The following is a 16,435-nucleotide window of genomic DNA, read 5'->3' as shown; positions in this document are numbered from 1 at the left end:
GCCCTCACAGTGGAGAAGCGAGTGGCCATAGCCCTCTGGAAGCTTGCAATGCCAGACAGCTACCGGTCAGTCGGGAATCAATTTGGAGTGGGAAAATATACTGTGGGGGCTGCTGTGATGCAAGTAGCCAAAGCAATCATTAAGCTGCTGTTACGAAAGGTTGTGACTCTGGGAAACGTGCAGGTCATAGTGGATGGCTTTGCTGCAATGGGATTCCCTAACTGTGGGGGGGCGATAGATGGAACCCATATCCCTATCTTGGCACCGGAGCACCAGGGCACCCAGTTCATAAACCGCAAGGGTTACTTTTCAATGGTGCTGCAAGCACTGGTGGATCACAAGGGACATTTCACCAACATCCACGTGGGATGGCCAGGAAGGGTTCATGACGCTCACGTCTTCAGAAGCACTGCTCTGTTTAAACAACTGCAGCAAGGGACTTATTTCCCGGACCAGAAAATAACAGATGGGGATGTTGAAATGCCTGTCGTTACTCTGGGGGATCCAGCCTACCCCTTGATGCCATGGCTCATGAAGCCATACACAGGCAGCCTGGACAGTGGTCAGGAGCTGTTCAACTACAGGCTGAGCAAGTGCAGAATGGTGGTAGAATGTGCATTTGGCTATTTAAAAGCCCGCTGGCGAACGTTACTCACTCGCTCAGACCTCAGCCAAACCAATGTCCCCTTTGTTATTGCTGCTTGCTGTGTGCTCCACAATCTCTGTGAAAGTAAGGGGGAGACCTTTATGGCGGGGTGGGAGGCTCAGACACCAGGGCGATTAGAAGAGCTCACCAGGAAGCGGTGCGCATCAGAGAAGCCTTGAAAACGAGTTTCATCATGGGCCAGGGTACGGTGTAACTGTTGTGTTTGTTTTCCCTTCATGAACCTCCCCCGCTTTATTGACTCCTCCTGTAAGCAACCCACCCTCCCCCTTTGATTACAGCTTGCTTATGGAAATAAAGTTATTATTGTTTAAGAAGCATGTAATTATAAAAAGAGGGAGAGAATTAACAAGGTATCCCGGGTGTGGTTTGGGAGGAGGATAGGAGGGAAGAAAAAGGCCATTAAGGACATTTCAATGTAATGACAGCCTTTTGGTTGGACTGTCCACGGGGGTGGAGTGGGCGGGTGCAGAAAGCCTTCCCCCACGCATTCTTACACGTCTGGGTGTGGAAGATATGGAACATGGTGAGTACTGAGGGTGGTTAAACATGGGCTGGAGCGGCACTCTGTGACCCTGCTGCTCTTCCTGAAGATCCACCAGACGTCGGAGGATGTCAGTTTGATCACGCAGCAGCTCCAGCATTGCATCCCGCCACCACTGATCTTCCTTCCTACACCTCTGATCTTCCTGCCACCACCTCTCATCTCAAGCGTCTCTCCTATCCTCACATTTGTCCCTCCTATCCTCATGTTCATCCCTCCTGTCCTCAGATTCACTGGCATCTTTCCTGTACTTTGCTACCATGTTCTTCCAGTCCCCCAGATGAGCTCTTTCATTGTGGGTTACTGCCATGATTTCTGTAAACATTTCATCTCGTGTCTTCTTCTTCCTCCACCTTATCTGAGCTAACCTTCGGGATGGAGTAGGGAGGCTTGAAAAATTTGCAGCTGCATGAGTGGAGGAAAATAGTTATAGAAGGATTATAAAAGATACATTTCACAGAACAATGGTTATACTCTTTCACAGTGAACAACACTATTCACCTTACATAGCGCATGTGATTTCACTACAAGGTTGCATTTGGATTCTTTTAGTATTGAGTGCCTGCGGCTGTGGTGTAACAGATCAACACAGATGCAGGTCCGGGCATCACAATTCAGCTTGCATGCGGTCATGGTAAGGCATACAGCTTCTCCCTGTGCTGCTGCTTTTACAAGGAGCAGCAGACGCCAAACCCTAACCCTAAGGCTGGAATTGCTTTACCCTTCCCCCCCACCGCATGGCTGGTATAATGGCAGATCGCTGCTTATCACCCCCCTTTTTCTCCTCCCCCCCCCCCAACCGCATGTCTGGTAGCTGGGAAGATTCCTGCTGGCCAAACGCTAAAAAGCTCAGCGCCATTAACACCTCTCCTCTCCCCCCGCTGGGCTACCTGCAAGGAAGGATTTCTGTTAAGCAACAGGCAAGCAGCCCAGTAGGAATGGCCAGCTCTGTCCCCTTAATAAAATTCCTTAATTTCAACCAGGTTACCATGAACGATATCACTCTGCTGAGGATAACAGAGCGAGATAAAGAACGGATGTTTCTTGAATGCCTGCAATCACCGGGACCATAGGCAGCTAGGCTTTGTCATGCAGTGATACCAGATTACTTGTTACATGCATAGCGTGGTAAAGTGTCCTACCATGGTGGACGGAACAAGGCTGCCTTGCCCAGAAACCTTCTGCAAAGGCTTTTGGAGTACCTCCAGGAGCGCTTCATGGAGATGTCCCTGGAGGATTTCCGCTCCATCCCCAGACATGTTAACAAACTGTTCCAGTAACTTTAATGCCTGCTAATGCATGCCAAACACTCATGGCAAACCAATCATTAAAAAACGCTTGCTTTTAAACTATGTTTTATATTTACAAAGGTACACTCACCAGAGGTCGCTTCCATGGCTTCACTGTCTGGGCTAGTGGCTTGGGAGGGCAGGGACGGTAATTCCGTCTGGGTCACAAAAAGCTCCTGGCTGTTGGGGAGAATGGAGTGCTGTGTGCTGTCTGCAAGCTCTTCCTCCTCTTCCTCCTCCTCATCTTCCCCCTCCGCTGAATCCTCATCCATGGTTGAGATTATAACCCCCATCTCGGAATCCACGGACAAAGGGGGGTAGTGGTGGCGCAGCCCCCTAAAATTGCATGCAGCTCAGCGTAGAAGCGGCATGTTTTTGGCCCTGATCCGGATCTGCTATTTGCTGCTTTGGTTTTCTGGTAGGCTTGTCTGAGCTCCTTAACTTCCACTCTGCACTGCACTGAGTCCCTGGTTGGCCTCTCTCCCTCATGGTATTGGAAATTTTTTCAAAAGTTTTTTCATTTCATCTTTTGGAACGCAGTTCTGATAGCACTGAATCCTCTCCCCATATAGCAATAAGATCCAGTACCTCTCATGCGGTCCATGCGGGTGCTCTTTTTCTATTCTCAGGAGACTGCATTGTTACCTGTGCTGATGAGCTCTGCATGGTCACCTGTGCTGATGAGAGCTCCACGCTGGCCAAACAGGAAATGCAATTCAAACGTTTGCGGGGCTTTTCCTGTATACCTGGCCAGTGCATTAGAGTTCAGATTCCTGTCCAGAGTGGCCAGTGGTGCACTGTGGAATACCACCTGGAGGCCAATAACTTCGATTTGCGGCCACACTAACCCTAAATCGATATGCTAATATCGATTTTAGCATTACTCCTCTCGTTGGAGAGGAGTACAGAAATCGATTTAAAGAGCCCTTTAAATCGATTTAAAGTGCATTGTAGTGTGGACGGGTACAGCGTTAAATCGATTTAACGCTGTTAAAATCAATTTAACTGCGTAGTGTGGACCAGGCCTTTGTTCATGGTGGTGCTTGATGCACTTACAAAAGACATCCAGAGAATGCCCCCCCCCACTGCATGTTTTTTTGAAGATTTTTTTTTGTGGCGAAGAGCAAAGAGGAAGTGAAGAAGATTTAGAAAAATAGAGGTGTGTATTTGAAAGAAATGGCATGAAAATCAGCAGAAATAAAACAGGTTATGTGGTCAGTAGATTCATTGATACCTTGCAGTAAAACAATGGAATTCCAAGTGTGGGAGCCCAGCCATTACCAAAAGGTACGGACGTTCAAGAACATAGGTTCAATAGTAAAGGATAATGATGAACTCAACAAGGAATTTATAAGCAGAACAGGAAAGGCATGGACTAAATGGAAGGAAGTGAGCAACGTGATCTGTGATAGGAGAGTGCCTATCAAATTGAAAATAAGATCTACAAAATCCATTTTTGTATGACTCTGAATACTGGGAACTGAGGAGGAGACAGGAACAGATCTTGAATACAGTGGAAAAGTTAAAATGGATGCTTGGAGTTACCTGGCTGGATTATGTTTGAAATGAATGAATTGAGGGAGGTGTGATGGTGGAATTAATTAAAGAAAAGCTGAGAGAAATTCAGGCTTAGATGGTTTGGGCATGTGAAAAGAAGTTCAGAAGACTATATAGGAAACAGGGTGTTAAATTTAGAAGCAGAGGGTATGAGAAGGGTTGGGAAGATCAAAAATTAGATGGATGAATTTCATATAAAAGTATTTGATTAGCCATGGAGTTTCTGAGGAACAGCTTCAAGACAGACTGGAATGGAGAAGGAGGACTAAAAGTGCCGACTCCACATAGATAGGATTATGACTAGCAGAAGAAGAAAAGAAGATGGAAGAGTGTACACCAGGGGTGGGCAAACGTTTTGGTCTGAAGGCCACATCTGGGTATGGAAATTGTATGGGGGACCATGAATACTCACTAAATTGGGGGTTGGGGTGCCAGAGGGGGTGAGGGCTCCGACTCAGGCTATGGGCTCTGGGGTGGGGATGAGGAGTTGGGGGTGCAGAAGGGTGCTCCGGGCTGGGACCAAGGAGTTCGGAGGGCAGGCTGGGGACGGGGGTTGGGGCACGGGAGGGGGTCAGAAGTTCAGGGTCTGAGCCGTGCTTTCCTCAAGCAGCTCCTGGAAACAGCGGTATGTCCCCCCTCCATCTCCTACATGGAGGCGCAGGGACCACCCCTGAAGCTCTCATTGGCTGTGGTTCCCAGCCAATGGGAGCTGAAGGGGCGGTGCTTGGGGCAGGGGCAGTGTGCGGAGCCCACTGTCTGCCCCTACACGTTGGAGCCTGAGGGAGGACATGCTGCTGCTTCCAAGAGCCACGGCATGTGCAGAGAAGGGAAAGCCCTCAACTCCACTCCCTGGCTGGAGCTCGAGGGACAGATTAAAACGTCTGAATAGCCAGATGCGGCCCGCGGGCCTTAGTTTATCCACTCCTGGTGTACCCAGTTCTACTGATCATGTTGCTATGTAAAGCACTAGGTCATATCTTTGGCACACTAAATAACAGTAGAGCGGTGAATAAAAGGTAAAATTATGATTTTTTAAGAGGAGGCTGGAGTGGCTTAAGGAGAGTTTTTTAATGAAGCAGTTGTAAGGGACAGATTGTTTGTAAGTCAGCAACACAGAGGGGAACATTTGGAGGGATTTGGGTTTTTATACCTTTCTTTTATCTTTAACAATTTTCTGCTAGGCTGGAAAGTGTCAATAATAACTGTTCAGGAAGCATTAATGAATAGGAGAGAATACAATATAATAGATGAAAGGTGCTTTGGAATTACTTTTCTATTGTGTTATAATGATTTAAATGACTACAAAATACCCAGTTCTAGAAAAAGTGACTTGCCGATTGGAAGGAATCTGTGCTGTGAGTTGGAAAGGTACAGGGTTAGAGACAGATGAAATTGGTACTAAAAACCCTCTGTTGTTTTTTTTTAAAAAATTAAAATAATTTCTAAAGATCTTGTGAGCTATGAGTAGCTAAGATGTGTGTTTTAAAAGCAAGTAGCTGATGGTGTGCCGAGACCAATGGGGAGAATCATAAAGTTAGTGATACCTTATTATTTGGCTCTCTCAAGTGTTTAATTGTTTCCAACTCGCTAACTCTTGTGATTATTAAATTGCTGGAATGTAGTAGAAACTAAAATGCAATCAGCTGTTTTATCCCTGCATCATATTTTCCTTGCTATCTTGTCCTTTCCCCATGCACAACTGGATTTTATGCTACTCTGAAATCATAAGACAAAAACTTTTCAAAAATATATTTAAAATTGTGTTCCTCTATGTTACTGCTCTCCAGATTTGATTTTCATTAACAGAATTGCTCAACCCACCCCATTTTATATAAACTGAAAGTAGTAAGAGTGAAAGCCTTCCTGACAGTGAGATGAATTAGGTTTTGGAATATCTTGCAAAGGAAGTACTTGGTGCCATGTTGCTTAAGAAAATTAAATCGAGGTTGGACAAAGCACCGGAAAAAGTATGATAGAGAACAATTTTATACTAGCCACTGCTGCTGAGGACACTAGGGTGAAAGCTGACCAGGCAGGAGGGGAGATGGTATCGTGCTAAAGGCACAGGATCTGGGCTCAAGTCACTAGAGGATGATTTTCAAAGGCTCATTGAAAATCAGTGAGAATTGGGCACCTGTCACTTCTGTGTGCATTTGAAAATCTCCCCAGTAATCTCCACATGCCAAATTTCCCCATCTGTAAAAACTAGGATAATAATACTTCTCAGTATTACAGGGTATTTATCTCTGTCAGGCACTCGGATATTGAAGTGTTGCAGGCCATATCAGTAGAGAGAGAGAAGGCCCCCTCCTCCCTCTATCTTATAGCAAGAAAGCCTTTGAATACTGAGCCACATTTGAGGGTTTTTATTTATTTTTGGATTGGCTAGTGTTCAAATTCACTCTCTGCCTCTGATTTATGTTGGGCAACAACAATGGGGGGCAGAGGGAGAGGAAGAAACATGGGAGTTAATGAAAGGGAAACTGCAATCTCGGAGGGGAGGAGAGGGGAGTGGGATTTACCTCACATCACTTCTATCACCTTGTTAATTTGTAAGTCCACATTTTCCCTGTGCCTTGCCTGCATGCTGTCTGTTTAGGCTATGAGCTCTTCAGAGCAGAGACAATGTGCTCTCTATATTCGGCGAGCTACCTGGTAAACCTGTTTGGCAGTGGATAAATAAGAATTATTTAATTTTTCTCAGGTATTCTTATTTAGAGGATCACCAATTTGTGTCAAGCACTATACAGTCCTCGGCCTGAGGAAGAAACGCTGAGCCTGACCAGTTGGACTGGGATGTACTAGATGGCCTTGTTAGGTTTTCCATGTCTAATTTCTATAATGTTATGATTCTGTGCACTTCAGTGATAATTATCCAATTTCTGGCTTGAACAAATGAATATCAAACTGTCCTTTATACTGTGCTCGAACACTTGAGGCCATTTCAGTGAGATGTACACTGTATTAAAGAACTGCTAAACCAATCCAGATGGTGTCTCATTGCTGTTGTATTTGGGGGCCTTTTCTCCATCTCTTTCCTAAAGAGTGTGGGGAAGTTAGCCAGCTTGGAAAACCAAGAAACCTATTCAAGTACTAAAGTCTTTTGACAGTCTATGAATACCATGCAGAATATTCATACCATGGTGCTCTGTGGGAAAACTATGATGTTTGAAAATAATCATAAGAGTACGAATAAAACACTTTCTAAAGGTAGTTTGTTTCTATAGTTCTAGTCACTGGATATTTGAATGGATAGTTTTTTCACAGCTTGTAAATATGCAGCAGATTGTGCATCAAGAACTCCTGTTCCAATATACATAAGCATTTAACTAGTACCTGGGAGGATTATGGCATATCTGATTAAGAGCGCAATCTCTATGCCCAGAACTTACTATGATTTCAGTGGGGTTTCTGCATGCAGAGGGCATGTGAGATGAAGTGATACATGAACATAGCAATCAACATAGATGGAAGGTCTGATGTTTTCCAGAGGGGAGGAATTTTGGTTTACCTCTACAATTGCACTCCTTTCCTGAGTCTCGACTGTGATTACTGCTATACACAATGATATCTGGTATTACTTTATTCACACAGCAACCCAAAATTATGGTCTTGATACTCTTCATATTTTATGACCCCTCTACACATTCAGTTACATCTTAGTCTTACTAGACTTGCTGTCAAGTTGATGTTTCAACCTCTCCTTTATGTATTCTTAATGAATCTAAGTAAGGAGATAGCCGATGAATAGTAAATTCACAGAGCGATATGGAAATAAAAACAATCCAGTATAATCAGTTATTATTTTGTCTGAGCTGGAGTTGGGACTGCTCACTATTTTCTCTTGGTGTTTCAGACTGTATAACTTGCATTATCTTTTCTCTCTTGTACTAAATAATAACAATAACTGATGCACTTTCATAGAACATTGCATCTGATTATGTCAATTAATCAAGTGAGCATCACAATAAGCTTGTGAGGTGCATCACATGCCTTTGTGATGTATGATACTAAGTATCATTTTATAGATGGCTTCACTGAGGCACAAGTAGGTTAAATGACTTGCCTAAGACCACATACTGACTCACTGACAATGATGTGAACAGGACCTCCCATTCCTGCATGCCAGCCACTAGACAACTTCCCTCCTTGAAGCAGATTGGGTGCTGAAGTAAGACTACTATCCTCAAAATCAAGCTGAGTCTCTTGTGACGCTGTCTGTCTCAGTGAGAAAAAATAGTACGTGAATAAATCTAAAAAGTGTTTTTTTGTTTGTTTGTTCGTTCCAGGGAGCTAAAAGAGAAGATTCAGCCTGAAATCTTAGAGCTGATCAAACAGCAACGTCTTAACCGACTTGTCGAAGGCACCTGCTTTAGGAAACTCAATAGTCGACGGCGACAAGGTACTGCTCAGGCCTGGATAGTCTGGCATTTCACTGTTATTTCTCTATTCTAGTTTAGCTCATCAGCATAACTTATTGGCAGTATTAGTTTTTAAATCCAACTATGAAGACTTTTCTTAAAAGGAATTACCCAAGGAATCTTTTAGTTAATTTCATTCTTGAGTGTCCTATGCTTCAGTGGGAATTTTTTAATTTTCCTCATATGAACTCTGACCTTTGGAATAAGTCCAGTCATTTTAGGCCCAGCATTTGACAAAATCTGAAGCAATGGTTTTGCAGCAAGAGTTAAATACCGTGCACGCTCTCTTGATCTTCTGGTACTTTGCTGATGACAAGGGCAAAAGCTTTACCTGCCTGTGGAAAATGAGGCTGTAAATTAATAACACATAGCTACTGTGGTATTCAGAACCTGAACATTCTTTTTTAAAAGACTGCTTTTAAACTGAACTACTAATTATTTATTTATATACCTCATCAAAGATCCATCACTTTTATTTGTGGTGAGCACAACTCACCACCCCTTTCTAGTTACTTCCTGTCCTTAATTTTCTTCTTTTATGATCATTTACATTAAACATAATGTGATGCTTAAATATTTTAAAAGCTAGCAGATTTTAAAAAGTACTCAAATCCATAACCTGTGTCCCTTGGGATGAATAAATTATAGGCATAGAAGAGCTGTCTTCTCAGCCACATGCACCATTGCTCAGTTTTGGATTGTACAGCTCACTTTACCAAACCACACTCTACATGACTGTTTTCCCTGAACAGTAGCCCCCTTCTTCCTCAGGAGCAGAAGTTCAGGAGAGAAACTGTGTATTCAACATGCTACCCAAAGTTGGTTCCAAAATTTGCCTCCATGCACCTGACCACTCCCACCCGCATTTTGATGAGATTCACATTTCTATACTTTTATTTGTACTGTAAATGCAACATGAATTAGAAAACTATAAAAGCTAGGAGTAAATCTAGAGAGATAAATATTTGAGAACTAGAGACTGATATGAAAGTCAGCTTTTTGTGCATAAAATAGAGTCCCAGCAATATTCTCACCCTAGAAGATAAACAATGCACTGTCCTTAACCAAAGCTGATGGATGTTTTTGGAAAATTGCAAATTTGTAAAATTTTCCAGGATGAAAATGAAGATGAAGAAAAGATGGCCATGTCATTCAGTTTTAAAACTTTATAATCTTAATGTTTAATAATATGTAATGAATCCATTGCATGGGATTTTCAGAAAAAAAACCCATCAGTGTGCCATTATAAATGTTTATAGAGATCCGTAGAGACATGTGAAATGTACATTTTCAGCAGCAACAGCAGCATCTTCTGCACAGTTGCTGAGTGGTCAAGGAGACTTGCTTTGGTTTGGCAATCATCACCTGGCTTTGGTTTTACTAAACCTAACCAAAATCCTGGGATTGTTTGGATCTGGGATCTGTTTTATCTGAACCACCAAAGAGGAAAGAGGGTTGGGTAAAAGGTTGTTTGGGCAAATCTCTAAAGGAAAGATGGAATATGTTTGGTTCTTTAAGTAAAGGATTGTTTTAAACTAGTGTCCGTTCAAAAAAGCATGAGCCAGATTCTTAGCTGGTATATATTAGTGTAGCTTCATTCACCTCAGCAGAATTATACTGATTTACACGAATTTAAAATCCGGCCCCTGGTCAAAAAGTTCCTTGCATCATGCCTTGCAAAGAACTATATTGGACAATCAGATTAATTGCTTTAGTATCATATTTATGCAGCACCATAGGTGTGCATGCTGCTTTGCAGGCAAATAAAAGACATGGTCCCTCCCGGTGACTGGGTGTACCAGGTCTTTGTGGTCCCCTACTGGAGGCCCCACTATTCTGCTGCACCCCACCCTAGGAAACAGTTCATTGTGAAGAACAGAGCAGCCCTTTGGGAAACCAGCAAGATTTGACCTCTGGCAGTCAGAACGGCTATGGACCAGCAACAGTCAATCAAGGCCCAGCAGGCTGAAATAAAAGGTAGCTGCCTGCTGTCCACAAGTCAGTTCCTAGCTGGAGCCAGAGGAGCAAGGAGAGATGCGCCATAGGCTGCAGGCAGAGGAACCAGGCTGGATCAGGGACTATTACTGGCTGCAGTCAGTGGCTGGGAATAAGAAGGAACTCTGCTGATTCAACCCCCTGGCAGGGACTCTAACCCAGAAAGAGTAAGAAACTAGTTTGTTTATTATTGGCCCTGATGGGCAAGGACCTGTTTCTAATTTTTGAGTTTGTCGTACCCCTGAAGGGCCCAGCCAGAAGGCCAAGTGACATAAGGCCCACAGAGGCCGGCTGACAGCCTGCAGGGGGACATTGGTAGCCAAGGAGAATGGCAGCACTACGACCAGATGGCAGTGGAGTGCTCAAGGGGTGAAGGAAACCCACCACACTCCCCCAAAGAGCTGACTTATCTGTGGGCTATAACTGTGCCCTTAGGATACTTCTGCACTTTGAAGGGGGTGCCGCCACTGCGCTCCATCAGGAGCTCTAGCATACATTTTTACTGATTCAGGGACAGCGTCTGCTCCACGTTTTGCAAAGGTGCTTGCATATGCTCCTCCTCCCACACAGGCGGCCTGCTCATATCAAGGAAGCTAATGATGCTAAACTCACAGAGACTTTGTGCCCAGTAAAAAGTAAGGACCGTGATGGGCTTACTTAGACTGTAAGCAATTTGAGACAGGGACTGTCTTTTTTGTTACAGGTTTCAGAGTATCAGCCGTGTTAGTCTGTATCCGCAAAAAGAACAGGAGTACTTGTGGCACCTTAGAGACTGACAAATTTATTTGAGCATAAGCTTTCATGGGCTACAGCCCACTTCATGAGATGCATAGAATGGAACATATAGTAAGAAGATACATACGAACATGAAAAGGTGGAAGTTGCCATACCAGCTCTAAGAGGCTAATTAATTAAGATGAGCTGTTATAAGCAAGAGAAAAAAAACTTTTGTAGATATAATCAAGATGGCCCATTTCGAACAGTTGACAAGAAGGTGTGAGGATACTTAACATGGGGAAATAGATTCAATTTATGTAATGACCCAGCCATTCCCAGTCTCTATTCAAGTCCAAGTTAATGGTATCTAGTTTGCAAATTAATTCCAGTTCAGCAGTTTCTCATTGTAGTCTGTTTTTGAAACTTTTCTGTTGCAAAATTGCGACCTTTAAGTCTGTCACTCAGTGACCAGAGAAGTTGAAGTGTTCTCCTACTGGTTTTTGAATGTTATGATTCCTGATGTCAGATTTGTGTCCATTTATTCTTTTGCATAGAGACTGTCCAGTTTGGCCAATGTACATGGCAGAGGGGCATTGCTGTTGCGTGTGCCTGTGGTGCCTAGTACAATGAGGCCTTGGTTCCTTGAATGGGGCTTTTAGGTGCTACTGCAAAACAAATAGCTAATAATAATGAGTGCAAAGTGAGGAAACCACCATGAGTCTTCTTCTCACCTCTCTTGTGTGCATAAAAGCTGAGCCAATCTCCACAAATCTGAAAGTTTAGGCTTAAGATAAGTAATTGGAAAAAGAACAAAACCCCAGTAACAAGGGGGGCGGGGGCGGTAAGGAGAAAGGACAATGGTTACAACAGTAAGGTCATGTAGTTACTCTGATTTATTATGCATGCATCTTGATGCATCCTTTTTATGATTAATTTTTATATAACCCCTGGGGCAAATGTTCCAAGTCTGCAGAATGTGCAAAGAGGTATCCTCTTAACAAGGCCACCCATCAGAAACTAAAACCATTTAATTGCCTATTTAAAAATAATTAACTGGCATTATTCTGGGATAAAGACTCCAGAGCAAACTTCTGTTAAGACTGTTGTCTGAACAGGTGATAGGATACACATGGTTAGTCACAGTGGGCTGAAAGAATTGACTTAAGAAATAATGAGTAGAGCCCTTGCAAACTTTGTCACTCTCAGAGGGGTCAATCTTTTTCTAATTTGGATTTAGCTGGAAATCCTCCAAGCCAATGACTGCCTCAGTGGGGTGGTCTTGAAATGGAATATGGAGTATCTACAGTCATATCACTGCCTTTTGTACTTGAAAATGGAGTTATTGTAACAGCATGAGATCTCTCACTATATCAAGAAGTCTTTCATTGTTGCCCTAGCAGGACCTCTGAAGGGCTTGTGGATTAAAATATATATATATAGAGAGAGAGAGAGAGACAGCTTCCCTATATATTACCCCTAAAAGCTTCCAAACAATGAGCGACATTTTACTTGGTATGTTTCACAAGGGAATGCCTGTACTAGTATTCTGATTTTGGAATACTTTCTGAATAAAGAAGAGTGAAATGGAAAAACAAACTGTGTGCTCTTAGGCCATTGAGTAATGTCAGATCGTAATGCTTCATGAATCACTATTTTGTTAAAATGGTGACTATCGTCTGGCAGTTAGCCAGTTGAGAATGTGGAGTGATCTGACTGCTCCCATAGTTTAGCCTGGAAAGAAAGGGGCAGAACCAAGCAAAAGCTCACAGAGCACTCAATAACTCTCAAAGTTATTTCTGGTGGAGCTAAATAGTAGAAAAGCCTTCCTGTAGGTGAGTTTTATTGGGCATAATAGATATATTGCCATTGTCACCCAGCACACCCATGGTTCATGTTGTTGGGTGCATTATTTTGGAAGAAATGCCCTTTTGTCTTTAATAACATACAGTTTTTCTTTAATCTTCATAAAGTGGGAAACTATGTACTGCAGCCAAAGACTCTTGGGTAGTAATTTTTGCATGGAGTAGGAAGCCTGATTATATAACTCTTGAAATTAACAACGCAGGGGCAGCATCTTTTTAAAGGGGACTAGCGATAGGAATTTAAAGGGAAAAAAAGTCCTTTGCGGTTTGTGTTGAATGTCTCCACTAACCAGGAGGAGAGATGAATCAGCTTTAATTGAAAATAGTTAATTCAAAACACATCCTTTTTCCTTTTAGTTTCTGCAACATTCTCTTTTCCACAGGCAGCCTCCTCCACCTACTCTCGTTTTATAAAAATAAAAATGCAAAAATAGAAATCTGAGAGTTTGTTGAGGGGTAATTGGTTAACCTAATACCTCAAGTAGCTCTGCAAATCAATTAATTAAGGGTCACATAGAAGTCTTATGTAGGCCACAGTGATCTCTGTCTAAATATTCAGGTTAATTAAAATAATAAATAAAGACCATTTACAGAGGGAGAAAAAGTACTTGAATATAAATTCAAAACATTGAAAAGAAAAATAGTGAATCTAACCATAGCAATATTGAAATGTGCATGGTTATTTAGTTACCTATATTCTAAGAGCACTACAAGACTACAGGCTGTAGTTGGTGTGAATTTTTTGCCCAAGGATTCTTTAATTGTTTATAGTATGGATCATATTTCAGTATAAAACTTGGGTCTTGGGCCACCTCTTCTCCTGTTTGTGACCATGTGGACCACTTCCTTTCCTGTTCCTAATCATATAACACTGTTATGGCACCCACAGCATACAGTTTACATGGAACAGTAATATTAGGAAACTGTTTTATGTATCTTAGCTGCCTTTAATGCATTTGGAAACAGCACCATGTGAAGATCCAACACTATGTAGACCATCAGCAAGGGCTCACCAGTGGTCCTCAGATTACAATTTGAAAGCTGGTATTCTAAATTTAATAAAGTGGTAAAATGCTATTTAGCGAGACAAGGTGGATGAGGTAATATCTTTTATTGGACCAACTTCTGTTGGTGTGAAAAACAAGCTTTCGAGCTTATACAGAATTCTTCAGGTCTGGGAAATGTACTCAGAGTGTCATAGCTAAATACAAGGTTGGAACAGATTGTTTAGCATAAGTAGTTAACACACATTTCAAGGGGCCATTCAAGGTGATGTGACCCATTAACACCCCTCAAGTCAGAGGAGGGGGGGAGAAAAAGGAGATGGTGAAGGGGGGGTAACGGTTAAGTGGGTTATAGATTTGTAATAAGCCATAAATTCAGTGTCTCTATTCAGTCCATGATTTTTAGTATCTAGCAAAGTGATGAATTTAAGTTCCCAGGCTTGTCTTTAAAGGTGTGGTGCAGGTTTCCTTTGAGGATGAAGACTGAGGTCGGATATTGAGTGAGTGCTTTGTGATATGATGTTTTTGTCTCTTATTTGTCTGTGTGCATTCATTCGAGAGCATAGTGATTGTCACATTTCACACACATAGTTGTTATTGGGGCATTTAGTGCACTGGATGAGGTACACCACATGTTGTGATAGGCATGTGTAGGACCTATGGATCTTGAAAGGTGTGTTGATCATCATAGCAGTGGAGATATATCTGCAGGTTGTATCTGTTGTTCTGGTTGGTCTGGTGCCACTTCAAGTTGGTGTGCCTTGGTCTGTGGGAGCTTGCTTCTGATGATGACATGGAGAGGTTGAGGGGTTATTTGAAGGCCAGAAGTGGGGGTTGAGGAAAGATTTCTTTCAGGATTTGGCTCCCTTTGCGTATGGGTTGTACTTGTTTGATGATACCCTATATGGGTGCCAGTGTGGGATGGTAGGTGTTTACTAGAGGTGTGCAATTGAAGGGGAGTTATTTCTGTATTGAAACAGATTCTATCGGGGTATTTGAGTGACACATTCTATGATGCGATCTACTTCTCCTGTGAAATGTTGTTTGATGAAGGCAGTTTTACATGTGTTCAGGTGTATATCCCAGACTTTCTCCTCAGAGTATATTCTGTGGTATCTGAGTGCCTGGCTGTAGATAACAGATTTCTTGATGTGTTCAGAGTGATTACTGGATCTGTGAAGGTAGGTGTGGTGATCCAGGAGTTTCTTGTATATGGTACTTCGGAGTTCCATTGTTGAAGCTGTCCAGGAAGTTGATGTTAGTGTGGTGGGAATGTCCTAGAGAAAGAATAATGGTGGTGGTTGTTGAAGCTGTAGTGGAAATCCATGAGGGAATTTAGGTTATCTATGCAGAGGCTAAAAATTTCAATGTATCTCAGGTATATTGTTGGTTTCTTGCTGCATTTGTCCAGAAATTCTTTGTCAGGGTGGCCTGCGAAGAGGTTGGCATATTGGTGAGCCATCCTAGTACCTATCGCTGCCCCCATGGTTTGTACAAAGTGTTTGTTGTTGAATGTAAAATTGTTATGGGTGAGAATGAAATGGATGTGTTTGGCAATAACTTCAATAGAGAAAGCCTGGGAGCTTAAATTTGTAACTATGAGATACTAAAAATCATGGACTGAGTAGAGACATTGGCTTGATGGTTTATTAAAATAATCTATACCCACTTAACACCCTCCCCCCAATTTTTTTTAACTCCCCCTCCCTCTACCCATGACTGGAGAAGAGTTAATGGGTCATTTTACTTTGAATGTTCCCTTGAAATGTGTTAACTACTTATGCTAAACAGTCTGGTCCACCTTGCATTTAGCTGTGACACTCTGAGTACATTTCCCAGACCTGAAGAAAAGCTCTGTGTTTGAAAGCTTGTGTCTCTCATCAACAACACAGGTTGGTCTAATAAAAGCTAATACCTGATCCACCTTGTCTCTTTAATATCCTGGGTCCAACATGGCTACAAAAACACTGCATACAAGATGCCATTTAGTTAACAGGCTCCTGCAGCTCTTGTTTGAAGATCAAATATTTTAAGCAAAAAACTTGTTTAGAAGGTTAAAAATCAGAGCATTTAAACTTGGTTTCTAAACAAAGGCACTCTAGAAACTCCACTTAATTACACTAGCTGCCATATACTTGGAAGAGGAGTGTTTAATTGTTCATGTTTTTTCAGATTTTATAGAAAAAGTATAGTTAACTGGTCCAGTTTCCTCTAGTGGCAACCTGTGAGCCCCCTGTGGCAGAAAATATGCCCTGAAAAGGGTCACAGCAGTAGTTGGGAATCTGAAGCACTCAGTACAAACCACAAAGTGAGTGGGGCCAGCAAGACAGAAGATTCCATCAGCTATAAATACTGGTAGAGCACCCAAAGAGGCATTGATTG

The 16,435-nt window shown here is 42.4% G+C and overlaps 1 protein-coding gene across 4 annotated transcripts in view; it reads left to right on the top strand.

Moving 5' to 3' along the window:
- The window catches only part of ELMO1 (engulfment and cell motility 1), a 464,971-nt gene that overhangs the window by 421,864 nt on the left and 26,672 nt on the right, over positions 1 to 16,435 (top strand). For all 4 annotated transcript variants that reach the window (XM_030551368.1, XM_030551367.1, XM_030551369.1 and 1 more), the window contains one exon: positions 8,344 to 8,456. In XM_030551368.1, coding sequence (XP_030407228.1) covers positions 8,344 to 8,456 — 113 coding nt within the window. The remainder of the gene's footprint in view (positions 1 to 8,343; positions 8,457 to 16,435) is intronic.

The sequence above is a fragment of the Gopherus evgoodei genome, chromosome 2 (genome assembly GCF_007399415.2).
Source record: "Gopherus evgoodei ecotype Sinaloan lineage chromosome 2, rGopEvg1_v1.p, whole genome shotgun sequence".
Lineage (NCBI taxonomy): Eukaryota > Metazoa > Chordata > Testudines > Testudinidae > Gopherus > Gopherus evgoodei.
This window is presented reverse-complemented; position numbering and strand designations above follow the sequence as displayed.